This window comes from Vigna radiata, chromosome 8 (assembly GCF_000741045.1).
Source record: "Vigna radiata var. radiata cultivar VC1973A chromosome 8, Vradiata_ver6, whole genome shotgun sequence".
Lineage (NCBI taxonomy): Eukaryota > Viridiplantae > Streptophyta > Magnoliopsida > Fabales > Fabaceae > Vigna > Vigna radiata.
Genome location: NC_028358.1, coordinates 6,742,443 through 6,754,313, shown reverse-complemented (window position 1 = coordinate 6,754,313; position 11,871 = coordinate 6,742,443). Strand labels below are relative to the sequence as shown.

The 11,871-nt window shown below is 31.9% G+C and overlaps 1 protein-coding gene across 1 annotated transcript; it reads left to right on the top strand.

The window, feature by feature from the left end:
- Positions 1-2,176: 2,176 nt before the first annotated feature.
- Positions 2,177-11,230, top strand: LOC106772320 (7-hydroxymethyl chlorophyll a reductase, chloroplastic). The gene is made up of 19 exons (XM_014658683.2): positions 2,177-2,327; positions 2,427-2,514; positions 2,745-2,829; positions 3,258-3,369; positions 4,240-4,324; positions 4,439-4,480; positions 4,584-4,662; positions 5,489-5,540; positions 5,638-5,700; positions 5,856-5,953; positions 6,141-6,176; positions 6,261-6,322; positions 6,462-6,489; positions 7,312-7,391; positions 7,806-7,875; positions 7,952-8,009; positions 8,183-8,247; positions 8,334-8,428; positions 10,856-11,230. Exons 1-19 carry the CDS (start codon positions 2,219-2,221, stop codon positions 10,944-10,946), a joined length of 1,398 nt encoding a protein of 465 aa, XP_014514169.1. The 5' UTR covers positions 2,177-2,218; the 3' UTR covers positions 10,947-11,230.
- The last annotated feature ends 641 nt before the right edge of the window (positions 11,231-11,871 follow it).

Sequence of the window (11,871 nt, the reverse complement as noted above, 5' to 3'; positions counted from 1 at the left end):
ACCCAAAACACTAGTTTTTCCTCAACCTAAGGACTTAACTCCACTTCTACCATTTAGAACCTCATTTTAACCAATTTTATAGTTCTAACAAGTTATAATTAACTTGCCTAAGCTGCCTTAACAGTTCAAAAGAGTCATAGACCTCTACCTCTCAAATTCACTACTTCACTTCTCTTCAAATAACTCCAATTTCACCAACATAGAGACCAAAAACTCAATCTTACCTCTTTGCACCTATTTTTACCAATTTAGTGACTCAAACAAGTCACAATGCAGTGGATAAAACTGTCCCAATAGTCCAAATATGCTGCAGACCTCAATTGCTCAAAATCACTACCTTACTTCCTCTAAATGACCTAAATTGACCCTAAGACACTTGATTTTTCTTCCTAACAACACCACAACAGATTTTTCACACCAAAATAGTTCCAACATAAATAATTCATCTTTCAAAATCATTCCAAACAGTTCATAGCCATAAATCACCAAATTCACATAACACAACCACTTCCATACATGCATTTCAAGTCAATAGAACCAATTTCATGCCTTTAACAACATACCACTTCAAAATTTGTCATTCATTCACATTACACAATAAAAATAAGAAATAGAACTAGCTCCCCTTATCTTTAATGCGTCCGACCAACTCAAGGAAGAATCCTAGACCACGTACTTTGAACCCAAAGTGTGAGAATCACTTAAAATCATCAATTGATGATGGAAAATGAATTTTAGGACTAATTAGAAGTTAGATTATGGGGGAAAACGAAATGGAATGCTTGCAATAAGGAATTTCACGTTTTCAACTCTAGGGTNAAATGGAAGAGGGGTTTTTCTTACCGGTTGGAAGAAACGNAAAATCAATCGGTAGAAACGTAGCTCTTGGAGTCCTGAATGCTTAGGTAGCTTCAATTTGAGAAACAAACGGTTAGATTCTGAGTTATGGTAGATGGAAGGTAGAGGAATGAAGGGAAGAAGAAGGAGAGGTGTGCTTGTCTGGACGGTGGAGGAATGGGCTGAAACTTAGAATGAAGTGTTTTTATAAAAGTTTTATTTTTAGAACATTACCCAATGCTTGGCTGCCACGTGTACACACTTTTGACTTTAATTTTACAAGACCTTACAACCGACGTCCAAAATTCTGAATATTTTCTAGAACGTAGAATTTGGAATTCATTTTTAGTATCTCAGATTATTTGTTAGAATATTTCATATTCATCATGAAAAAAGACTCCTAAAAACAATTTACAATTTATTCCAAAAATGTTGTTTTACAATTTACAATTTATTCCGAAAAGCTTTTTCCTGTACATTTGCATCTTCAGGCTACAATAACCACCATCTCTTCGTATTCGAAAATAGGTACCATTTCCCTTTCTCTACCTTATCATTCGCTTTATTCCGAATTCCCTTTCCAGTCTCCGCCCACAAACTAATGTGAAGGTCATTTAATAATTAATCAATTATTAAAATATTAATATTTTTTTTAAGATTAGGGAGGACTATTCGTTTAAGATTTTGGAAGTTATTTTTACATAAAGAAGTCCTGTAGATCACAATTTTCATATATTTATTTTTTACTAGTTAAATTATTTGTTAGTAAAGTCTTAAATGAATGTGAACCTGAATAACAAAATACGGTATATGTAAAATTTAAAATTAGAATAGAAATGAAAAAGAAAATCCTATTTTCTAAGTCATAGAAATCTTTACGTATACGTTAATGTGCGGCATCTCCACTCACTATCAGGAGGACACGAATATGTCGAACTAAATATTTTTATAGCACCGATTGAAAATAAACGAAAATAATTAAATTATATTCTCTAAATCTTTGAATTTTTAAGATTTTTTTATAATATAGACTTCCCCATTTGAAAATATCTGAAATTTCAATTTTGAAAGAAATTTAAATATGTTCTGTTGTTAGTTTTTAGTAACATTTTAATTTATTTTGAATGAATTATATTAATATTTATAAATAACACATTTATTGAAAATATAAAATTATTTCAATAAATAACGTTTATTGTTACTTCTATTAAAAAAAATTACGATCATCTTAATATATACAAAATATTAATATTAAAAAATAAAGTAAAATGAAGAAAAAATGTTAGATATTTGTTTGTACGTGGCATGTTGGGGCCACATCATTATGAACTAGTGGAGCAGAACCTACAACAATACACAATCTAAGTCACCTTTCTCACTCATGAAATCTCAGTTCTTCCACTTCAACTCAACAATGTCTACCTTATCTCTCCATGCCAACCTCTCCTCGCTACCAATTTCCCTCTCCATTTGTTCTTCTTCATCCAAAGGTTCCATCCTCATAACAACCCTTCAATTTCTCTAATATGCTTTATCTGATTCTCTTCTCACCCATCTTTTGTTTCCTTTACTTCCATTTTGGGAAGCAGATACAGATACTTCTTTGAGAAAGGACTGGAGGAAAAAGTCCAAACCTATCCCACCAGGTGGCATCTACCCAGCAAAAGATCATTGCAGGTATATACATAGTTACATACTTTGTGTTTCTGTCAAAGAGTAAAGAAGTTTGCACATAATTTAAGCATAAATCATTATGTAGAATTATCTTAAGAGTCACAGATTTCTGATTAACAGACTATTACAGTGAGAGTGCATAACCATGATATGGAACATGCTGTAGTTGCTATACATTATTTTCCATGTTGTTAGTTCTCATGGTTTGGTTTTGTTATTTTTCTTTTGGACAGTCGTTGTGGGTTGTGTGATACATATTACATTGCCCACGTCAAGAATGCATGTGCTTTCTTGGGAGATGGAATGTCTAGGATTGAAGTAAGTATCTTTCGTTCTTCTGTTGCTCATATGTCTGCAGTGCATAAGTTAGGTGCATCCTTTGTTTTATTTTTAAATGTACGATTTATAAAGTGTTTCAAATGATGATACCTCTGAGAGAGCATTTATGAATTAACAAGCTTAAGTTAAAATTAACTTATCGAGAAACTTATTTCAATTTTTCTCTCAGAAATAACTTATGGAAAAACTCCTCTAACAGACCCACATGTCAAACTGAAATTTCAATAGGCAATAGCTATTTGTTTCTTATTTTGGCTTTGGTGATTGAACTTCAAATTATACATGCCTATTTCGAATGTTACCTATGTACTTTTATTGCCATGCTTTGCTTCTAATTGGGAATCCAGAATTTTAGTCTTGAAAAAGTATTTGGCCGAACTAAAGTTGCTAATTGTTTTCCCTTTCAGAGACTGGAGCCCGTTGTTCATGGTAGAGGAAGGAAAGATGATAACTTGGATGAGACCTACTTAGGGGTATATGAGGAACTATTATATGCTCGGAAACTTCTCCCTGTAGAAGGTATTTCTTCTGAGTTGGAAACAGAAGATTCTTTCTCATTTTGGTGTGTCTTTGTTACTTATGCATTCTTCCTGAGTTTGGTGTTGTATCAGTTTTGAGGGTCTTCGAGTGAGGGTTCTTTGATTCATTTTTCATATTTTAAGATGCCTTATTTCTAGTTGAGTTTCTGATATGTGGTTCTGGTGGCTAATCCTAAATTGGTATGATTCACGGTAATCATGGTTCTGTACTAGGCTTGTTACATGGATTTTTATCTCTTGTAGTTTGCATAGATTTCAGTTTGGGTTCCTTAACTTGAAGGATTTTACCTTTTTAATATGAAGCTTTTACAGGTTAAGATCTAATGATTTCCATTCATTGCTGGGTTTGAAGTAGTCTTTATGGTAATTTTGAGGTGTAAGGAATACGGTGAGAATTAGAATAGATACAAAAAAAAGAAAGAATTTTCCCATATATTGATATTTTTTATCCACGGAGCTTTCAGACATACTACAACAATCGGAAATAAAGGTTTTCTTTACTTGTAAAATGATACTTTGGTCCTTGGAGATGGGTTTCTGGCAATTTAGTCACTGATTAAATTATGCATGCATTTTGTCCTTTAGTTATTCAAATTCATAATGTCATTGACCTTATCATAAATAGTAAATAAAGTCATGTGAAACAAATTTGAAATAACTGAATCGTAATATAAATTAAACAAAGGGTCGAAATGATTGCATAATTTGGAGACCAATTTGAATGCTGATTCTATATAAAAACTTTTCCTTATCTGGCATTTGCATATTAACAAAACTTCTGTTTATTTCCCATTGATTTAGGCCAGGTTTCTTGACTAAGTTTTACATATAAAACTCTTTCTGTTAATAGGAGCTCAGTGGACTGGTATAGTAACAACCATTGCAATAGAAATGCTTAAATCAGGGATGGTGGAGGCTGTCATTTGTGTGCAAAGGTAATAGAACATAATTGCAATTCTAGATGGTAAATAAGACGCTATTTTTTTTTTTAATTGCTGAAACTGACTTTTTCGTTGTTAATGTCTTTGATGTGACTATGTTTATTATAGTGATCCCGATGACAGATTTGCTCCAAGACCTGTTTTAGCAAGGTCTGCATTTTTACATTGTCAAATGGATCTAAGTTAATTTCCCAACATGATATTAAGTATTTTTCTTTTTAAAACACTGTTTATTTCTTCAAATTTCTTGCAGGACACCTGAAGAAGTGTTGGCTGCTAAAGGTGTCAAGCCAACATTATCACCTAACCTCAATACTCTGGCTCTTGTTGAGGTGTGCAAAATATCTTTCCATTGGAGAAAGAATTTGTCATGATCTAGGATAAATCTTGTGTACAATTTTCAGTTGCATATTCTACCAAATTATTTATGCAAATCAACTTATCTATAAATACGAAAAAGCCATCATCTAGGCTAGTAAATAAATGGGAATGAATATGTTGATAAAATAATGCTAAACAATATATGGGAATGAGAACCAAGGGCATTTTGACCTTTGTCCTTCAAAATATAAGAGATATTGAGAGATACAAATGAGGAAAATATTAAGAATCTTCTCTGTGAGATTCAGTTGTTTTGACATTCTGTATGAGCTGTGGAAACAAAAATGTTTACATCCACTGTATTTTCCTCATTTTATGGACCTTGGCTTTGGATAGAATTGAACCCATTCTATTGTTTTGAGACCATTGCATTTAATTTCAATTTCAAGACTGGTATTCCATTTCTCCTTCGTGGTTTTACTGTTCTTCCTGTTTTTATTCGTTTGTCATACAGCCCAAGAGCATCTGGTTCTTCAAAATCTTATTCTTTGCTTTGAACTGGGTGGTGACTTATATTTCTGCCTATTATATGAGAGAGAGATCTGTAAACTAGTTGTTTATTCAAGAATGTCTCAGATGTATAAAAGGAAATTTTAACTTGGAGAAAGTTGAATGAAATGTCATGATACAAATAAAAGCCCACCTGTGAACTGCCCATGATATTTTTTGCATATAGCTTATCATAAAATTTCAGCTGTCATAAAATTTATTGGTTGTATTCTTCTGAGGATACCTTTTATATTCATAGTTATCTTTCTGAATTATCATTATGGATAGGCTGCTGGTGTCAAGCGTCTTCTTTTCTGTGGTGTAGGTTGCCAGGTGCAAGGTATCACTACTATAAAGATTTACTTTTTGCAGTTTTTCATCATTTTCTCCATCGTGACTTGTAATGTTGTAATGCAGAATAATTTCTTCGATTGCAGCATTAAGATCTGTGGAACATCACTTAAATTTGGATAAGCTCTATGTTTTAGGCACAAATTGCGGTAGGGAAAAGGTCTAGTGTTTTGCTATATAATCCTTTGAATCATTTGTTTATTATTTATAAAATCAGAAATATCAGTATTTTCTTAATGGATCTGTTTAATTATGTAAATTCTTTCTTGAAAAAAATGGACTTGCAAAAATTCTCTTTCTGCAGTGGACAACGGTACTAGGGAAGGGCTGGATAAGTTTCTAAAAGCTGCGAGTGAATCACCAGAAACAGTTCTACATTATGAGTTTATGCAAGATTACAAGGTTTTCAGCTGAAAAATCCTTTCTGGTTTAGAGCAGTTATGGACAAATAAACGTTTTGGTTTTGAAATGATAATCTATGATTGTAGAACCACTAGTTGATTTGTTCAGAATGGTGCTTTATCATAACATCTTCGTGTTTTACCATTTATTTTATGTTCATAAGTTGCTTTTTCAAACATTCTGGTAGGTTCACTTGAAGCATTTGGATGGTCATATAGAAGAGGTATATAATATCCCTTTATTTTACTTTGTTCATGTGTTTCTCAAGGATTCAACTTTGTTCAGTTTAAAAATTTATCCTGTACAGGTTCCTTATTTCTGTCTGCCAGCAAATGATTTGGTTGATGTTATTGCTCCATCTTGTTACAGGTAATTGTTATTTTACTTTGCATAATGTGATGGCTTCAAATTTATATACAGGAATCATGATTTTCTTTATACTTCAATTTCTTATTTATTCTTTTATTATATGTTGCATTAAGTTGGCAATTTTTTCTTTTCCTTGCAGCTGTTTTGACTATACAAATGCTCTAGCTGTGAGTCCTTATCTGCTTGAACATCTAATCTTTTTGACAAGCATATTTTACTTTGACTAAGGAGGATTATGTTAATATCTTCTAAGTGTTTGTAAAGTTGTCTACAAAGTACAAACTGTTCATGCACCAAATTCTTTTACCATATATTGTTTAATCACTTCCCATGATCCTAAAATGTTTAAACTTTTTTCTTGTTTGTAAATATTATGTCAAAATTGGTTTTGGTTAATTGTTCCTTAAATATTAAGACATAATAACTTGTCATCGTATATTAAGCCATAATATACTTGATTAAATATTCAGTTTGTATTAAGGATTATATATGTGACTACTTTTATGCTATTGCTTGCACGTTCCCTTTTATTGCCTAAATTTGATCTCAAATTGTATTTTAAGATGGCAATATAGTCTAGCAATGAGATGACTTACGACAACTTATTGATTAGATATTGTATTTTATCTATGCATTTATTTTGTTATATTGTAGGATAGACTTGAAAAGAGTATTTTGTAAGAGCTCACTTCTTTTCATTGTTTAATTAAAAACCATAGGCATTTTTTTTCATGTTCTAAGAATCAACTTTTCATGCTTGATACACCTTCAATCTGATCTTGTTAATATATAACTAGAAGCTGCAAGAAAAAAAACTTCCATTTACTTTCTATTTTATGTGAGTGTGAAATATGAAGAACTATTGTTTATTGCCAATTTTGCCCTGTGATTTTTCCTTATTAGGCTTGTTTTGGTTGATTTTCACATTGTTTGTGCATCTTTTTCCATGTTAAGAAACTTTTAGTTGAAAGTAGAAAAATAATTTTCAGGACATGGTGGTTGGATATATGGGTGTACCAAAATATTCTGGAATCAGCATGCCACAACATCCACAATATGTTACAGTCAGGTAACTCGATGGACTGAAAAACGCAAGTGTCTCTTCTTTTTGCACAATATCATTTGGTCTATATATGCTCTTCATATTTCAGAAATGTTTATTTGCCAAATCATGCATTACTCTTTCTTGAAGGGTTGCTTTTTGGAAGGGTTGAGCCCTGTATATTTTTGTTAAAGGAATTTTGAGGCCTTGTATGAATGAGTTAACATTTTCATAACAATGGTATAAGAGCCTTGCTTTGAACCCAACGTCTCGAGTTCCAACGTTGTTGAGGCTCCTACTCCAACGAAGGGGGAGTACCGAATTCATTAGGCTGCCAGGTGTCAGCCTCTGAAGGAGGGGTGTTTGTTAAAGGAATTTTGGGGCCTTGTATGAATGGGTTAGGGTTAACCTTTTTATAAAATGTTGTTCTTGATATGACAGGAATGAACGTGGAAGAGAGATGTTGAGTCTTGTGGAGAACTTACTAGAGATTACTCCAACAATTAGTTCTGTAAATACTTTTCCATTTAAGCATATTATTTTTATTTTAAAATAAAGAAGAGTATGATTTTTTCCATTTGATTCAGGGGAATAGGCGACCATTTGTCATGGAGACTGTTAAAGCTGATGATGAAGCTAAGTTAGGTATATATAATATGTTCTTTGTGATAAAATTGGATTTTGTGGATTCATCTATTCATGATAGAATATGACAGTTATTACATTATCTTTGGCTTAGAGTTTCTCTTCTCTGTTTTGATCAGTACTACTGTATACTGCCAGAGATGATTACTTCTTTCTTTGAAATTGTTTATCAGGAAGAGGTCCTTCTCAACCTGCCCCAAAATTTGTTGGAAATCTGCTAGCTTTTATACTAAACCTGGTAAAAGATTCATAGCAGATTATCCATTTATGCTTGTATATTATGCATGACATAACAATACTTTTGGCTCTGGCTTTTATGTTCAGATTGGTCCTAAGGGTCTTGAATTTGCACGTTATTCACTTGATTATCATACCATTCGCAACTATCTACACGTGAATCGTTTGTGGGGCAAGGAAAGGTATGTGAGACCTAACTAACATAATTGGTATGATTTGAATTTGATCATAATGTCGACATTTCTTTATGAATACTCTATAATTAGGACAAATTTGATATTTTTACAGATTCTTTGATTTTAGTTCCTTAATTAGCTTAGGATAGATAATAGATAAAGCCTATGTAATCATCAACTAATCAAATGCATAGTAATTTCCACCCAAACTCTTTGTTCTAAATGGTCCAAAAGATCCATATGAAAAAGTTTTAAAGGTTTTCTTTAAAAACAAATTTCTTTGATCTAAAAGAGATTTTGGTTTATTTTCGTATTTCCCAGACATTTACAATCTATCGCATATATGTTTTGTCTCTCTTGCCAATCAACTCAATTTTATTTGCATGTTGACTGCAAAACGAGCAATGATTTACGTCAAATGTAGCTTTCAAACCTTTTCTGTACAACTAGCTAATACTTTGGAGATTATGCTTCAATCCTTCAGCCAATAATACATCTTTATTCAAAATTGAGGAAGAGCTTAATGGAAAATATGAAAAAATGTCTAAGAGGGCACACTTTTCTCTTGGGATCTCAATAATGCCTTCATCTGTAGGCACCAATTATCATAATTGGTTTTTCTCGTCAATTGTGGCACACTCATACCATTGACAACCTTTGTTATCTCTCTCAAAAAATCAAGCACTCACTTTTTCTCTCACTGTGTTTGACTCTCTCCTCTCTTTCTCGGTACTCAGAGCTTTATGCTCTGATACAACTAATGGGAAAATCTCACGATACACACTCAGATATTTTCCTAAAATTTGAGTCTTCTATTCATTGATAATTGAAGGGCTTTAAATAACCGTGATACTTACAATATTACGGAAATAAAAATAAAATCTGAAAATAAAATATCAATTGTCTTAAAAATTAAATCTGTATATTCTATCATAAATTAATATTCTACCTAGATAAACAGAAAATCATAACTATCCATTTCTATTTTATCTCTATCAAATCAAACTAAATATTACTAGATCTAAAACTAATAAAATAAGATTTAAACAAAATTATTAATAAAATCCTAAAATTTAAGTTTATCCCATCAGGTATATGAGGAAGCAAATGGCAACACTCTAGTGATCAAGATGAGGAGCCTTTGTAACTGACTAACCATTCTAAGTGCAAAATACAAGTCATATCTAGTGATAGCAAAATAAATTAGTTTCCCAACAAATCTTCTATATATTTCTAGGTTTGAGAATGCGTAACTCTATTAACTTTTGATTTGGATCCATTGGATTATATAGTGGTTTACGATCAATCATACATGTTTCCTTTAGAATGTCTTAAGGCTTATTTTCCCTGGGATATATAACAATACCTTCTTTTGATTGAGTTACTTCAATATCCAAAAAATGCTTGAGATGTCCAAGGTCTTTAGTCTAAAAATAATTGCATGAATGCTTCTTCAATTGAGAAATTTTTGTGACATTATCAGCACATACAATCAAGTACACATTTTTCTAGAGAGGTATGACAATAAAAGACTAAATGATTTGCTTTACTATGTTTCAATCCAAAATTAGTAGTGTTGTTGAATTTGCCAAATTAATCGTGAGGAGATTGTTTAAGACCATAGAAGGATTAACTCAATTTACAAACTAACCCACGCTTCTCTTGAACAACAAACCTGAGAGGTTGTTCGATGTAGATTTCCTTCACTATTCAGCTAATGGAGGGGACAATGACAAAGGGCAAATATAAGAAAGAAAAGTCAAACAGTGGTAATTTGGGCCATATGAGAAAAGATATCACCATATTGAAGATCGTATACATGTGTGTGTCCTTTGGAACCTAGTCTTGCTTTAAGGTATTTGAGAAATTGACCCAACCTTAATAACAAACCCACCAACATACAATTGTCTTTTTTTCCAAAAGGAAGAGGAACAAGTTCTCATGTGTGGTTTTGGTATCAACCTTCTCATATTTGGAGATATTGGTTGTCTTGTTAGGGAAGCTTATGTGTCCTTACAAGTGAAATCAATTTCATTTGCTTTATTCATATTTTCCTCTCCTATAAGTTTTTCTGGAGAAGCTCGTCTAAACAAGACCTCAGATTAACTCTTTTTTTTTCTTGCACTTGGGGAATACTCCGAGCGTGGTTTCAAACACCCATTGCCAAGCTGAGAATGAAAAATATTCCTTGATTAACTTGAGAGGGAGTCTTTTGATAATGATTGTATTTTTCAGATTTTTTTCCCTAACTTTGATTACATGGAATTGATTTGTACATATTCTATGAGACTCTTTTTAGTTAATGTACATAGAATACACTTATGTGTCCTTGTATTATCCACAAGCCTTTAAAGTTAGGATAATTTATGGCAGAACCTTTGGATGTTAAGGATATGAAGTTTGTTTATATTGTTGAAATGTAAATGTTTGCAGGGCTGATAGGCACATGCCCACATATGCTAAGAAAATTGTGGATCTGTACAACCAGAATGGTCAAATTGAGAAGATGATTTCTAACAAGTGATTCTCAGTGTCATAGATAACTTCAAAGCATGCATGGTGATGGAGTCTCTAGTTTTCATTTTACATTGAATTCATGAAAATGATCATCAATCATAACTTAGCTTATATTTGGCTAAAGAACTGATTAGCAGTTTGTACTGTTCATACGAAGATTTAGGATAGAGTATTGAGTAAATATGAAGATTTAAATTCGAACTTACAGATAACGATCTTCTGAATTTTGAGCTTTTTATGATTGTGTTGCAAGTTGTAACTAGTAAAATGTGAGAACAATTTTTTCTGTTACTTTTGTGGCATCGTATGAAACTTATAACTCCAAATTCTAAAATGCTTTGTTCCTAAATGAATCAATTTTAAGAAAATCTCTTGATACATCTTGGTTCGCCTCCAAACTGGATGACAGATTGTAAGTCAGTGCTGATCAAGTAACATGAAAATTCATCTGCCACCATTCTTTTGAGTTGGGAATGTTCTTTATTAATTCTTTAACGAATTTGAACCATTTAAATGTTAGTCTAAAACGTTTATCATTGGAAACAATCTTGCTTAAGAGAAAGATCATCATGAATGGGTTGATTTACTCAAGTTGGTTTCTTTCATTTAAATTTGGAGCTTTTGTAGAAATGATTAAATTTTAGAGTAAACGTACACATTCTTACATTGATTTGACATATACAACAAGATAAAATAATCATAAGAAAATAAAATTTTGTATTTTTTTAAGAAAAAAGAAAGTAAAAAATAAAAAAAAAATAAACTATACTTAAGAGTCTTTATAATACAATAGAATAGTTACAAGGAAATAAAATTAATTTACAATCATCATAAAATAACCATAAATTTCAAACTTTGATGAAAAACCTATACTGATACAATTACTAGTACAAACTGAACGGTTATACAACAATGTATTAAACCGAACGGTC